General features: G+C 37.4%; 1 protein-coding gene across 2 annotated transcripts in view; it reads right to left on the bottom strand.

The window, feature by feature from the left end:
* Lrriq1 (leucine rich repeats and IQ motif containing 1) overlaps window positions 1-16458 on the bottom strand; it is a 202095-nt gene that overhangs the window by 97497 nt on the left and 88140 nt on the right. The window contains exons 19-23 of one of the 2 annotated variants that reach the window (XM_085843122.1): window positions 10054-10143; window positions 9256-9377; window positions 8650-8745; window positions 8331-8413; window positions 1776-1877 (exon numbers count right to left, since the gene is read on the bottom strand). In XM_085843122.1, the coding sequence (XP_085699248.1) occupies window positions 1776-1877; window positions 8331-8413; window positions 8650-8745; window positions 9256-9377; window positions 10054-10143 (493 nt within the window). Of the gene's footprint in view, window positions 1-1775; window positions 1878-8330; window positions 8414-8649; window positions 8749-9255; window positions 9378-10053; window positions 10144-16458 lie in introns of both variants that reach the window. The other variant, XM_085843121.1, reaches the window with a different exon arrangement.

The raw sequence follows: 16458 nt of genomic DNA on the forward strand, positions 1-16458 counted from the left end.
AAGTTTGCTGATAAAACTTACATGCAAACACTCAGCGCTCTTTTGTATATTCCTGTCTCCATTGTGAACATTTCTTTGCCTAGTTTATTTTTGTTCATAGTTTGAAAAACATTCTGTTCACATGTAATATTATGGGGAGGAATATACTAGAACATTTTTTAGAGCGCTTTTCTTTCTAAATATCAAAGTCATCCAAATTAAATGTTTCTCTCTTCTAAGAATTTCTCTTCTATAATAAGGGTGTCTCTATTTAACAGGGAAAGGTTATCTATGCAGTTAACACTAACCTCATCACAATTGCTACTATTTACATCTAGAAACAATGAACTAGTAAAGTTAACATTATAACAAGAAAAAAGAATGCTGTTTGTAAGTTCATGTTCATTTTACTGGGAAATGGAACTTAACTCTATTAATAGGTTTCTCAACATTTGAAGTTTTTATATCTTTTCATTTTAGGCATATAGACCATTTTGCTTGCATGCATATCTGTGTATCATATGTGTGCGTAGAGCTTGAAGAAGACAGAAGATGGTTTTGAATATCCTAGGCCTGGAGTCACAGGTTATTGTGAGTGAAGTATCCAAGAAGATGCTGGGACATGAAACCAGAGCAGCTACTAATGCTTAACTGATGACTTATCCCTCCAGTCCCAACATTGAGTTGACACCCTTAGTGGGCATAAGATGAAGTTGTCTTACCATGAAAACAACTGTAAGTAATAAAACAATAGAATGGATACCCATACCATATACATATACACTTGCCATAATCTATGTAGGCAACAAACTCAGTGAACTGCCACACATGCTTTACATGTCTTTCTAAGTATGTGTTTATTATTGCAAACGTTCAAGAAAACTCCAGATGTCATGTGTTCTGATGTACCATTTTTAATATGACTCTGTATATCATAATAAAGTAGTCACTTCCAAATCATAATGGAATGCAAGTCACAATGAACCCCTTCAAAATCAGGCTACTCATTATGTGTGTGTGTGTGTGTTTTAAGATTAATTACATAAAAGATACAGAAGATAATAGTTACTTTCCATTCAAAAATATATACCTTTTGCCCCTGTTATAAATGATTATCAGAAAGTACAGGGAGAATAAACTGTAAAAAAAAATGTTAGTTCTACAAACAGGTATGAAACTGGTCACATTGTGGTTCTGTTTAATGATATAAGTCTAAAAGTCTTCTGAATGCTGAAATCAGAAATGCAAACCATCATGAAGCTATAAATATAAAGTAACAGAAAGCTTTCACTATTGACTATATATGATATAAAGGATATGTTGACTATACTGTCTACCCTGTTAGTCAACAGATTTGTGTAGTTTGAGGGAATGCATTTTAAATAATAGAGTATTATTTGTACTCATTAGTAAAATTTGAACATGCTAACTATAAGTATATTAGAGTATCATTTTGGCATGTGATAAATCTCACTAATTGAAGCTAATAAAATTTGCGCCTGTAAATATTTTGTATAAACAGTAAAACAACTGATGATGTAGTACTATAGGATTATTTACACAAAATAAAGGGCATTTAAAACCTAGATAGCTCAAATGAAAAAAATATACTAATATAGTAGCATGATAAATAGGGGTTTTAGTTTGGTAAATATATTTAATTCTTATTCAAAGCTAGTTAACATATATATCTTTCATATGTGTACTGTAGGTCTTATAAGGACTGAAAACATTTTAATAACACTTTTTCTATTCTTAGAGCCCTTTATCTTTCTGCTTCTTTCATTAAACCTTACCTTCAAAGTAATTGTCTCTTCTGAGCTGTGTCTTCTTTGATGACTTTGTAACAGAAATTTTATTTTTGGATTTTTTGAATAATGCTAGTCGCACAGAAGGTTCTAGGGGAAAAAAGATTAAAAGACAACCTCTAGGTTATTCCTTCTCTAACATGACCATATGTTTCCTTTATGTTGTTACTACATGCCTTTAGATTACATTATAAACATCCTGTGGAGCTCTTGAAACAGATGATGCCTTCTTAAATTTGATAATCTAAAGTAATCTTAAACTGGGCATGGTGGTGCATGCCTTTAATCCCAGCACCCGGGAGGCAGAGGCAGCCAGGGTTACACAGAGAAACCCTGTCTGGAAAACAAAACAAAACAAAACAAAACAAATAAAACAAAACAAACAAAACAAAACAAAACAAAAGTAACCTTAGTCAGAAGATACAATGACAGAAATATTAATAATACAGTGACATTTTGAATGTATATATATTTTTTCTAGGTGGCATTTTCTTGTTTGGGAGTCATGCTATTCATTGGAAGATGATATAGTCAATACATCCTTGCTACACTACACAGAGAGCACATATTAGAGATGGGAGCATGACAGCAAGAAAATAGGTAATAGAATAATTCTACATGCAAAGTGGTGTTTTCTCATTGTCTTAAGTAATTTATGTAACAAAGACGTTATATGAATCCTTTCTGTATTTTAAAATTAGAAATAGTATTAATCTAGCATATTAAAAGTGAGTCATTGTGAATATAGGGCCTTGTAATTTCCTCTTTAAAAAGTTACTTTATGGAATGTGAAAATAAGATTAGGCATTGCATTTAGAGGTTTTTCCTAAAGACTCAGAAGAGAGTGATGTAAGCACCAGAAGATGAAAAACACATCTTTTTTTTTAAACTATCATATATTATGTGGAAAAAGCCAAAGAGTAAGAATCTTTTATATAATATATAGTATAATAGAATTAATTATATCAAAGAGAAAAGTCAAAATTTTAACAACATAAATACCAAAGCACATTAATAGCTTAATGCAAGGTAGAAAGTTTCTGGCTGTACACTGGGAGGAAACAGAACAGCATCTGTGGAAGGACGTTCTGTGTTGAGCAGTCTGGTAATCTGTAATAGTCTTCCAGCAGTAACGGAGCCCCATTGAGGCTCATTTGTGTGTTTATAAACTCGATGCTGAAATTATCAACCAGCAGCTGGCTCCTTTCTGAGGTATCTGTGGCTTAAGGGACTATGAGATTTGGGAGGTTTTCTTTGTTTGTTTGTTTGTTTGTACAAAAATTCACTAGGTATTAGCAATAATCAATGTGCAGACATGCCATAGCACAGGGAGCACGTGTTGTATAAGCCATTCACATATCTGGTGAAATCTCAAAAGATGTCTAAGTCAATTCGAGAAGGTATAATTCCACAAGCTTATATTAAAAACTCAGTTTTGATTCACTACCTTAATGCCATTCTTCTCACACAAAATATCATAAAAACGTAGTTATCGTGGATTTTTTTTTTAATGCCAGGGTCTCATATAGCCCAGGGTAGTCGCAAACATTTTGGATAGCCTTTAGCATCAACCTACTTGCCTCTACCTTCTGTGGGGATTTCAACCATACACAAATACGCCCAGTTTTGTGAGCTGTTGGCTTTTGGCCCCAAGGCTTCTTGAGAATAAAACAAAGATTCCTCATGCTGACCAACTGTGTTCGCTACTTTTATATCGTTGTAATAAGACACCAAGACCAAAAGCAACTTAAGAAAGACAGGGTTCGTTTTAGCTTATGGTTCCTAAGGGCTACGACCTAATTAGTGGAGAGCAGAGTCATGGCAATCAACAGTGGCCATGGTCACAGGGGCAGGGTACTGGGAGCTCTCATCTTGAACCAAATGCACAACACAGAGAGCACATGAGACCATGGAGTGAAAATCCAGACTCTCTTGTGTCCATCATGTCTCTAAGACCAGCACCACTGGGAAAACACTGCTAAGTTTGGATTGGGATGGACTCTGGCCTCTTGAACCACATTAACAGCAATATTTGTTTGCATATACAAGTACTAATTTAAATTTAACTTCCCAAATATAAATCCGCAACTTATTAAAGACCCACAAAGCCAGAAATACATAATTTTAAATGTTTATTCACAACTTCAATGTTGAATCAGGTGCCAGATATGTTAGTGGATTCTGGAAATTTTATGGGCAGAGAGACTCAACTGCTTTATAATTCAGAGTGAATTCTATTATTGTTTTTGAAGCACAACAGAGTAGTATTTGACTTGAATTCTTATTATTTCTAGAAGTTTTCGACATAAATAAAAAAAATCTTAAGTAAATCTCATTTTGCTCAGGTTTTGTCATTCTTGATCATTCTTGATCTCTCTCATTTAAAAATTCATTAGCTGTATTTTTATTTTGGAAGCCCCTTCCCCACAACTCTTCATCCCCTTAAAGTGCATAAAATGAGTGTGTTAAAATATTCTGCATTGCTTAATTCTAGGATACGATTTAATAATACAAAATTGGCTTAAGCCAGTTTTATTGAAAGCAAAGCTAGCAACTACCCACTGAACAAGAATCATACACTTGATACATCCAGGAATTAAAAGAGCTGGTGAATCATTTTGACCCTTCTGTGTCACTCTTTCTTCAAAAATATAGACCTGTTTTCACCTTTTTTTTAATTATAAAAACAAGTCCAACACGTATAAACTTGATATACAGATAGAAACATCTCTTATGTCTGCATTCTACACATTCTACCCTTAGATTTTGCCAGCTTCTGTGCACCCAAATCTCTCCACTTAGAGCTTCTAAGGCATGCTAGGCATCAAAACCAGCCACCCACTCCCTTTCCCTAGCCTGCTCATCCAGTCTTACTTCCAAATACGCTCGCTCCCCTCAGGTTATTGACCGGGCATGTTTTCAATAGACTTGGGCCTCTCGCCTTACATACGGTGTTCTTTATGGCGGTTCTGAATCTTAAACTTCCCGCAGTATCTGATAACTCCAGTTCTGGTCACCAAATTCTGAAATCTCTTTTGCGTGGAGGAGGACAGCAAAACAAACCGACAGACAATACACAGAACAGGACTAGTCACTACTGTTTTAGCTGATGTCAATCACAAGGAGAGAAAATTACTTACTAGGTAAAACAAAAATAACCCAGATCCAAATGTCAACTAAGTAAACAATAATAAAGTCACAAAATTTTAGACTTCCTATCAAGACCTCCAAACAATTCCTCTACCATCTATCCATTCTTCCCCCTTCAGCTTCTCTTTATCTTTTTTCTATGCAAATAATATTTAGTAACAAAGAAGTAAGATGAAATAAACCAGGCTTGTTTCGGAGGCCTGAAATCTCAGCTAGGCAGGACACTGGGTCCTGCTGCTCTTCAAAGCAGACAGCCTGATTTATACCAGCAGGTTTCATCAGCACTGGGGGTTCCCTAACCTCTGGCCACAGACTTTGCTCCCTTGTTGCTCCTCAACTCTGCTTCTTGATTAACCAGTTTCTTTGGCAATTTTTTTATTCCCCATCTCTTGGCAATTTATTCCATCACCCACCGCTGTCTGAAATCAGTGGACTTTCTGCCTCTGCCATATTTTCATTTTTGCATTAAATAGATATTTTCAATTCATATGTCTTGGCCAATAAAAACATATAAAAAATACAAACAGGAAATATGAAGTGTTTTCTCTTGACCAGCCATGACTGGTATTTAATGTTCCTCTACTCTGTGTGAATGCTAGGCCTCCTTGAGCACAGCTCTGTTAGAATGCAGAATAGAGTCGACTCCATTTTATTTCCAGATCCTGTTTCTGATATCCAACCTGATGCCCTCAGCCAACAGAAGTTGGGAATCTTACAGCACTTTTGTGGACAATGCTGCCCTCTCATGGCTTCCAATTTTCATGTTGGCAACTTTCCATTTAAGATGTGCTTAGTATCCCCATTAATATGTAAACTCTCCTAAGTAAACATTTTCAGGTTTAGCAGAATGTGGATTATTAAGTAAATATTTAAGTTTTGTTTTAGAACATAAGTGGCTAAAATTTTAAATCATGGTTATTTTCAAGTAAATTAATGACACCTCACCATGAAAACTGGAAAGGCAAAAATGGCTTGATTAAATTTTAATTTCTAAAAGAAATCCCATCACAATCTGAGTAAATTATCGTCAAATAATTTACTTTGAGATGAACATAAGTGCCATGAACATAATAGAAGATAAATAAAATAAAATATAAATAAATTCACTCAGGAGGGTCTCTCTCTCTCTTTCTCTCTCTCTCTCTCCTCTCTCCTCCCTCCTCCTCTCTCCTCTCTCTTTCTTCTCAATTTTTTTGGGGGAGGGGGTGTCTAAGACAGGGTTTCTCTAATCCACCTGTGTCTGCCTCCCAAGTGCTGGGATTAAGGGCATGCGCCACCACTGCCTGACTTCTTCTCATTTTTAACCCTCTCTTATTCTAACTGATTTGTCTACTGTGTGGAGGGTATATAGGAAAACAATGAAAACCATAAAAGGCTCATCACTAAATTCTGTATTTAGGCAGTCAGATTTTAAATTCAAGTTGATTTTGTGTCTTTAATTTATTGATGTTAAAAAAAAGAAAGAAAGAAAATCTACAACAAATCTGTGACAAAGTGATTTAAAATAGCCCCCATCCCGTGGTAAATTATCTATTGGGATTTTGCAGTCAGTTGATGATCTCCATCTAAAACGTCACAATTGTACAACTGTCACCTATGACTTTACCTAACACTTTATGCTTATTCAGCAGTGCCAAAACATTAAGTTAAAAATGGAGTTACAAGTTTCACTGTGGGTTTTCCCTTTCCATTTTTGACCCTATCATGCCCCCTTGTGACTGATAAAAAGAAACTTTTTTTTTTCTTAATTATATCTAGGTGTGACCACAAATGCAAAACAAGTAATTAAAAGAGCAAGAAAGGAAAAGTTACAACTATGTCAATATTGCTTGGTGAATCCGTTGCTGAAACATATTTAATATGTGAATTGATCAAAATTTCTTACATAAAGTTTTGATGATAACGGCAGGAAGAATGACCTTTCGAATGGCAGAATCCTATACAAATTCTATTGACATAAACGGTTTCTCAGTTCTCACCATGGGAGGTGACTGCAAACCATGGTGTTATTTCTTTTTGAAGAAGACCTAGCAGAAATAGGCATGGAATTTTGACTGGGTCAGTTCTCAACCTTATTTTGCCTTTGAACTTGGGGAGTTCCATATATTTTTGTATTATTCGTAAAGTAGCTCCTTTTGAAATTCATGTAGAAGGATAATGAAACAAACAAAAGGAATAAAGAAGATTATTGAAAACCTTATTTACAGCCTTTTATTCCACCTACTCAGTCTGAGCTTCAAAACTCTCTGGGTTTTGAGTTCCTGTTTCACTGAAGGAGCCATGAAGTGGTCTGGTTCAGAGCAGATAGCCTTCAGAGTGGTTTACAAAGCGAGTGGGTAGCAGGCATAGACAAGGGGAGAGCATGGTACTTACTTACATTCATTTAAAAATGTTTAAATGTTCAATGCTTTGTATTTGAAAAACAGTATACAAAATTACACTTATCTCAAAAGGATGCAACATAGAAATTAAAATAACTAATATCACACTAAGAAAAATTATATGTTTAAAAAAGTAAAAATAAGTTACCATGAATTTACCAATGGCTACTGACTGATATGAAAGGTATTTTATGTATTAAAAAGCATTTCTGTTAATTTAATTCAGAATTTAAACTACATGCATATATAGCTTGGAATTTAATAAACATAAAAAGCTACAAGTATACATTTTTTTCTTGATTCCTTGCAACAAAACCACACATTAGAAAAATAGGGTGTCTTATATTAAACTCATGAACTCTTGAGATTATAAAGATTGAAGTTAAATGCAATGTGTAGATAATTTTTAAAGTTTTGAACAAATATAACGTCATAACCATTTGTTATTTCTTGCCAGATATCTCCGCATTTAGCATGGGTACATAAACAAGAAGTGAGCAAAAAAAGACAGAATACAATCACAAGGGGATTGAAAAATGATGCCTTCCAATTTTTACCAAATTCTTCAGTCATGAGAGAAATCAACTGTGTCTCTTTTCGTGTGTGATTATCTACTGCTAAAATCCACTAAACTGATGCATTACTGACTGGCCAGGCAATCTAAGAGTGCACAGAGTAATTAGGACACGGAAAGGTTGGTTTTTCAATCAACATTCCACGATGTACCATCTCGGAGACAAATTATAACCCAGTTGACAGAGTGCACAGCACACAGAGAACTCATTGCCCACATATATAAAATGGGGAGTATTTTAAAAAGTAAAAGGACAAAATATATCATTAAGTGTGATAGAGTAATTTTCTTTGAAAATCGAGGATATCGCAGTTACTGTCTTAGATGTAATTATCTGTGTATTAATTTCTGTTCATATTAAATGTAACATAGAGAACATGATTTTAAAAATGTTCTAGTCATATCACATACAGCTGCTGCTCAAAGGACATTACTTACCTAATTTCTTCCTTAATTTCTTTGATTTCATTTTCTTTGCTCTCTTTAGCATTTGCTGAGCTGTAGAGATATCCTTAAAGCCCCTATTGAAAAGATGTATTGAAAATATCTAAAGTATATTTAGACATAGATATACATGTAAATGTACATGATTGAACTATATCATATGCAATGAATTTGTAATCCCAATTAATAACTTATTTCAAGGTAAGTTTAGTAAAGACTAATGGCTTTTTGAATCCCCCAAAATATCTACCTCCTCGGATATCCAGTAGTCCTTCAAATTCTTAATTTCTTAGGTGTAAAATACATGACTTACCATTCTTCTGAGATTTTTTCTTCTTTTTCAGATTGTAGTAAATTCTTCCTACTTGTTTTTGAGTCAGGTGTCCAGGATAAAATTCCGCTTTCTGATCTGCTAACAGAAATGCATGTTTTAAAAACAGAATCAACAGAAGTGCACTAGCTCTTTTAAGAACTACAAGCTGTTATTGTCTCAAACTTGGAAATAAAATCTATTTAAGCTACAGAGGAGCTCTATCTTGAAAAGTAATAAAAGTCTGCCATTAATTTAAAATGTTTACATTTCAATTACATGGGGCATATTTCAATCCTTTTGCTGAAAGGACTGTGGCCCTGGGACTCTTATTCTCGTCCCTTTCTGTACCTGCCAGGCCATGAAGATCTGTCTGTACAATTATTGCATTATTTCAGCAAAATGTAAGGTTTTTTCATTGCTCTAATGCATCTCCTCCACACATTTTTTAACACTAGAATTTTCATATTTTAACTTATCCTGTTCTCCATCTCATAGACAAATCAATGCACAGCAATTTTTATCGTTATTCTACTTCCATTAGGGATGTATATTTATGTCTTTGCTGTTCCTAAGTCAATGCCCGCTTGACTGAGTAGCTTAGCTTACCTGCTGCTTAACTGTGTGTACTCGGACGACATCACATTTTCTTTCTCATTGCACAGCCATGCCTGAGCTGGACGAACTGGTACAGTAGGTGAAGTTTCATCATGTCTCAAAGTCCGAGAGTTCTTAGGTTAAAAGCATACATAAATGTAATGTAAAGGAAATGGAACGATTCCAGCGTTTGTATTGGTACCTCACAAATTGGGTCAGCCTGGGCAGTCTTAAAAGGGTAACTCATTACAAAATTAAAATGGTAATAAAATGAAATTTCTGGAACATGCCTACATAGTCTTTTGTTACATGGCGAATAGTATGCTGTTTGGTATAGCTCACATATACAAAATGATGAATTGCAAAGATCTTTAGAAATCTCAGAAAACAAAAACTTCAAAGATTATCAAATAAATAACAGATATTGTGGTCCCTAGACCTCTGGCTGAGGATCTTCAGCTGCTGCCTCTCTGTGTGCATTTCTGCATTTTTAAAGGACTGTCAGCCAGTGATTTTAGTCTGCTGCCAAATATGCAGCTGAGGCACATCATGTCTTTTTTTCTGGCTACTGTGAAATAAAGCGTTGAAAGAAATCCAAAGTAAAGCAAAAAAAAAAAAAAAAAAAAAATAGAGAGTAAATGAAAGAAAAGCTACATGAAAAATTACATCTGGGGATGAGGAGGAAGTCAAAGGCTTCTAAAGTAATTATGTTTTTCAAGCCAATAAATTGTATTATTAATCACCACGGCAGAGCAGAACCTTCAGAAGCCAGCAAAGATCGAGCGCTCAGAAGTTTCCATGACATGTTACCTTTGGCCAGGGCAGCTGGTTGGAGAGAGGCAGTGTTTGTGAAGGGAAGCCAGTAGAATCTAAAGCTGGCCAGTCTTTCTCCAAGGCATCCTGCAAAAGTAACGGCATTAGAATGGACGTTTTGCTTGCAAACCTTCACCATGTTTCCTTTAAATTGTACAATTCTTGCAAATGTACACAAAGTTCGCAAGGTCTTTTGTGTATAGGAAATTTTTACATGCCATATGAGAGGCTGCACCTCTGGTTAAGGCGTTCATTGTAAAATGCTTGATCCACACACTTTGGTTAAGGGAGGAGCTGATATGTAATTGTTCTATAAATGAGGTGAACACTGTTCTGAGTATTCATTACTGACTCTCAGCTAAGTGTAGAAGTAACAAAAAGAAATCAGATTTTGGCCCATTGTGGTGCAAATTGCACTCTCTATTAAACATATAAAGACCACAATATTTTAATAAATTAGAAGCAGTTTTCCTTAAGTATTGCATATAAGCTAGGGTTTGCTTTAATTTTTATTTTCAAAAATATCAGAAGTTTTATTTTTAAGTGGATATAAGGAGAAATTTATATTACTGATTTAAAAAAATATATAGTATGTCATTTCTGATGTAATTGTATTCCAACACTATTCTGCAAATGGGTAAAGAATTAGTTTATACTTCAAGTGTGAAATTTTTACTGTATAAGACCTTTCTCTTCATCCTGAACCATGTTTATTCCACTTATACAATTCCCAAGTTTATTCTTTATTCAATAAAGTTTTATTAATTATATAAATGGTATACATTTAAGATATCATTATCTGAATTTTATTTAATTGGCTTATCTTATCTGATGTATATTAAAGTAATTGTGATTCTTTATGAACAAGGATCACAAGGACATTTAATAGCATTTAAAAGGCTGCAAAATAGCCAGACCCTTTGAAAATTAGAATGAGTATATTCTGAGAGGACGTTAACAAAGTTTTCCATTGACACAAGTTCAATGTGCCTTGCTTTTTAAATGACCACTGAAAATGTGAGACTAAGGCATACTAGTGGCTGCTGGCAGCTAGCTAACAATGCACTTATTACTAAGGCATTATTCTCAGGAGACAGAATCAAGGTCGTGGTATTCCAATATCATGTGAACAGAACAACTATATCCAGTAAAATATTTTATTGGTTTTCTTATTACAAAGGAATTATTAACACATAAATATCTATATTCACAGTTATATTTGGCTTAAGAATTACTATTTGGAAATGCAGCGTTAAGTTCAAGAATTCTACTGAATTCTGTGGTGATTCTAACAAGTAACAATCTGAGAGAATTTTAAAAACTCTTATGACAATACATATACTCATTACTGAATTTGACAATAAACTTATTTTATCAATTTTATTAGAAAGACATGTTTTAGAGTATTATGCTGTACATAGTAAATACACAAGTTTTATTTTTCAAACAAATTATTCAAATATTCCCAAATAAAGCATTATTGGACAGGGAGAGGGTATGGGAGAGGACTCCCCCTTGAACCTTTAGTGGTCTTCTCCCCATATCTGCGAAAGCTAAGAAAATGGCAGCCAAGAAACAATGCTGTGGTTCTGGGGAAATAACAGTGAGAAGAACCAACTGATGGTTGTCAGAGTTTGAAATGAGAGAAGTGACACAGAGGGCATTTGCATTCATATTTCTGAAAATAAGATATTGAAACTGTTTGCAACATACTAAAGCTGATAATATTAACTACTTGCTAAACCATGTCAGAAAAACCAGTAAACTCCCATTGACATTCCGAATGGTTTCTCTGTTTTATGACAGATGATAAAGTATTTGATGACTGCCCTTTAAAAACAAAGAAAAGAACTGCAGTTCAATGCAAAATTCCTGACAAGATTGAGATTCAAAGTTTTAAGCTATTTTTTTTCCTAAGTAGCAATGCATATTTATGTGGGGAAAGGTCACAAGCTGCTAAACAGCAGCTATCATGAAATTAGTGATCTTATTGTAAGGGAAATGGTTAAAGTGAAGAGAGTATGTGAAAATGAGATGATGAAAACTAGGAAGAGACATGGTGCCATCTGACCGCTGGCTATGACTGCCTACTGACTACTGGGAGACAACTGGTGCTGTCCATCTGACATTCACTTATCATCTTGTCACTTTAAAAGAATGTCTTTTTAAGCACCTGTCAATTCATGTCTTTTTTTTTTTTCTTCTGTCCTAAGAAAGTCTAGCTCCCCGCTGCCCTCTATAGCTATTGCCCGCGCTTTTGTTCCCCTGGTAAGAACACGCTCAGGGCAACCGGAATCTTCTGCAGCACAAACTTTATTGCTTACCCCATCAGGGGCCAGTGGAGAAGAGAGCCAGAGAGAGAGCGAGATGGCCAGAGAGAGAGAGAGAGAGAGATGGCGGAGCCCTCTCCCTTTTATGGAGGACTGTCCTCCGCCTCGGACGTGTCACTCCCTGATTGGCTGCAGCCCATCAGCCGGAGTTGTCGTCACGGGAAAGGCAGAGCACATGGCGTGGAAAGCTACCCCGGCACATGCGCAGCTTGCTTGTTTACTACTTAGAACACGGGTGTCAGTGCCATCAGCGCCATCTTGTAATGGCGAATGTGAAGGCGGCTCCTTACATCTCCCCCTTTTCTTTTATATAAGAGCAATAGGCCACCCATATTAATGAGAGTGGAGATAGAGGTCAAATCCCCAGTGTGTAAAATAGGGGCTTTACACAAAACCTCCTCCCAGGCTCATCACCCGAAGGGGTCTTGGTCTGCTCCCGTGTCGTTTTTCCTGGGGGAAGGACACTTGGACACTCAACCTTCTTGAAAGATGACATGTCTCCCTAGAATAGGCTCATAAATGCCACAGAGCCCTTCTAATGCAGTGCTTAGCCGTGCAACTCTCTCGGGCTGCTGAAGCACACTCACTCTATCCCGTGCAATGAGACTAGCCTCATGGGGTGCAAGAGCTGAGTGGCCAGCGACCTATTGCTTAAGCATAGATAACCATATATCAGGGGAAGCACCATGTTCTAGTGCTGCAAGCGCCTGGGAAATAATCACCATGTCTCTCCTAGTTTGGGCCTTAAGCTTACAGATCAATCAGAGAAGCAACACTAATCCACAGCAAAGAACAGCTCCAAATAATTCCACCCCCACCCATTCTTTAAAGAAGGAAAATGTTGAAAAGATAGTCCTTAGGTCAGGGACAGGTCCAAGTGCGTGGGGCAAGTCTCAATTTTTGAAGGGTCTGTTCAAATTTAGCCGTCCAATTCTGTATCTCCCAACGCTGCTCTCCCTTTGTTGTTATCGCACTGGACATCACCAAGACGAGGGACATCAGTATTCCCTTGGTCAGTCTGGATTTTTCGGGTGAGTCTTTCTGGTATCCAAAATGGGTTGTCTTCATTCTGTGGAAAAACACAAACAGCTCCCCTGGATCTTATCAAAATAGGATTCGGGCCTTTCCATTTGTTATTTAAAACATCTTTCCATTTAACCATCTCTTTGGGCCTATCTGGCTCTGAACAATGACGTTCAGCCGCTGTATCTTTGTTAATTGTCCAGTGGCTTCACCTGTTCCAGGCCTTAATAGCCTTGGAGGAAATTTGGGCATAAGCTCCCCAGTGATAATTTGTTTGATCAGCGGTATAAGCTCCCTGACCCGTTAACAGGTCAAAGGTCCAATCTCTCTGCTCTGGAGTCAAAGCGGCAGCATTTGCTCGGGCCTGCGTTTGTGCAGCCTCTTGCCATAGAGCTCTCCATTCCATATATTTGCCTGCACTGGGGAGAGCGGCTTTTGCAATCATTTGCCAATCGGCAGAAGTTAATGCCTCGCCAGCAAGCCTGTATAACTGCACCAAGGTAAAATTAGCATTGGCTCCATATTTACGGACCAATTTAGCAAGCTCTTTAACCTGTAAATAATCTACTGGAGCGTGAACACGCCCACCCTCGGCTCCTTCAAAGACCGGAAATGCCTGTTGTATCTTCCTTTGTGCCTCTCTTGAAATGAACGAGTCCACGCACTGCCTCTCTGCACAGGGCTGACGCACTACGCAGGGCGGGGGCTCCGCATAGGGCGGAGGTGCACTATGACCTTGAAGCCAACTGCCCTGAGGCCAAGCAGCAAGCTGGCCTTTGCCAGCCGCTTTTGGCTTTTTTCTTGACCTATAAGCTCACATTTCTCTCTCATAACGAGCTGCTCCCTCCTCTAAGTCTGTTTTCTCAGAAGGGCTAATTTTTTTATCTGATTCACAGCTACTAAGAACTGGCTCTTTAAACTCATCTCTTTTCTCCTCTTTCCTTCTAATCTCTCCCCAGGTATTCTTCCCTGACATTAACTTTTCTTTTTTCCTTTGTTTTTTCTCCTCTTTCCTTCTAATCTCTCCCCAGGTATTCTTCCCTGACATTAACTTTTCCTTGGGTTCAAGACCCGTGGAAAGGCCTGTATACTTATTTGGCGCGCCATGCTTTCTCTTTTTTCCTGCTCTCTCTCCCCGCTTTACTTCTGATAGACTGTCTTGAATTTTGTCCAGAATTCTCCATCCTGCCTTAACCACTTGTTGACATGTGAAAAGAAATAAAAGGGCTTTTAACACTAGAGAAAGTTCAAGACCAGACATACCTTGTAAAGCTGTAACGAACACGCATCCGTTCCCCAGCTGAAGAGTTCTGAACCCAGGCCGGATCCTTCTCAACAGTCTGTTTCCGGGAACACTTCATTAACCGCTCCTTCTCCGTGATGCAGTAGCTCTCGGGTTTCGGCACCATTTATTGCCCGCGCTTTTGTTCCCCTGGTAAGAACACGCTCAGGGCAACCGGAATCTTCTGCAGCACAAACTTTATTGCTTACCCCATCAGGAGCCAGTGGAGAAGAGAGCCAGAGAGAGAGCGAGATGGCCAGAGAGAGAGAGAGAGAGAGATGGCGGAGCCCTCTCCCTTTTATGGAGGACTGTCCTCCGCCTCGGACGTGTCACTCCCTGATTGGCTGCAGCCCATCAGCCGGAGTTGTCGTCACGGGAAAGGCAGAGCACATGGCGTGGAAAGCTACCCCGGCACATGCGCAGCTTGCTTGTTTACTACTTAGAACACGGGTGTCAGTGCCATCAGCGCCATCTTGTAATGGCGAATGTGAAGGCGGCTCCTTACATATAGCAGTACTCTACAGGAGTACTATAGTAGCAGTACTCTACAGGAGTACTATAGTAGCAGGACTATAACAATGTGCCCTTTAGGGCAGTTCTCTCTCTAGTGCTACTCCAACAGTAGTACTCTTTATAACAGTTCTAACTGTAGCAGTACTCCAGTAGCAGTACTCAATACTAGTATTTTATGTAGACTTTCACCCTAAAGTAGCTCTCTCTATAGTTCTTATCATAGCTATTGCTATTTGCTCTGATAGCAGTACTCCATAGAGCAGTACTTCCCATAGAAACACTCTATAGCAGTACTCTTTATAGCACCTGTTTCTATGCAGAACTCCAGTAGCAGCACTAACTTTAGTACTCCCCTCTCTAGCAGCTCAGTTTAGAGCAGTCCTCACTTAATCATATTCTCTATAGCAATATCCCAATAGCAGTTCTCCCTAGAGCAGGAATCCAATAGTCGCTCTGTCTATAGCAGTATTCATTGCATTGGTGGCACACGCCTTTAATTCCAGCACTTGGGAGGCAGAGGCAGGTGGATTTCTGAGTTTGAGGCCAGCCTGGTCTACAAAGTGAGTTCCAGGACAGCTGGGGCTACACAGAGAAACCCTGCCTCGAAAAAAACAAACAACAACAACAAAACAAAAAACAAAAAAGAAAAGAAAGAAAGAAAAGAAAAGAAAAGAAGAAAAGAAGAAAAGAAAAGAAAAAAAAAAAAACCAAACCAAAACAAAAAGAGACAAAATCTAGGAACAATCCTTTCCTTACTTTCGTTTTCAGACTACTTAAATGGGATATAATGAATTGGGTAGGTAAATTGAAGAAAACAACCTTAGATCTTGGGAGTGGGGTAGGGGGAGAAAGAGCAATGATCTCTGTTTTGCAAGTGTGCGTGTACCTTCCCTTTCCAAGGAAAATGCATGCTCCCATGGGAATCTACCAAACCAGTAAAAGCATCTGACAATTAACTTACTGATGGATGTTCCAGGACAAAATCTAGGCTAATGACAATGACCTCAGTTAAATACACCGTGAGACAATTTACATGGAATCTTCACTAACCCTGTCAGTCAGACTACTCAGTGGCCATTGGAGTGCATTGTGGGAAAAATCTGCCTTCATAGAACTAAGGTATAGATATTCTTGGGAAACTATTCATTTCTGAATATTTTATAGTAGCTTTAGATGTTCATAATAAACTAGATAATACTGCTGCTGTTTCTTTGGGGTGGAAAACAAGTTATTTGTTGTCCAATATAATAAAAT

This window comes from Mus caroli, unplaced genomic scaffold (genome assembly GCF_978045245.1).
Source record: "Mus caroli unplaced genomic scaffold, Mus_caroli_1 scaffold_9, whole genome shotgun sequence".
NCBI classification, from domain to species: Eukaryota; Metazoa; Chordata; class Mammalia; order Rodentia; family Muridae; genus Mus; species Mus caroli.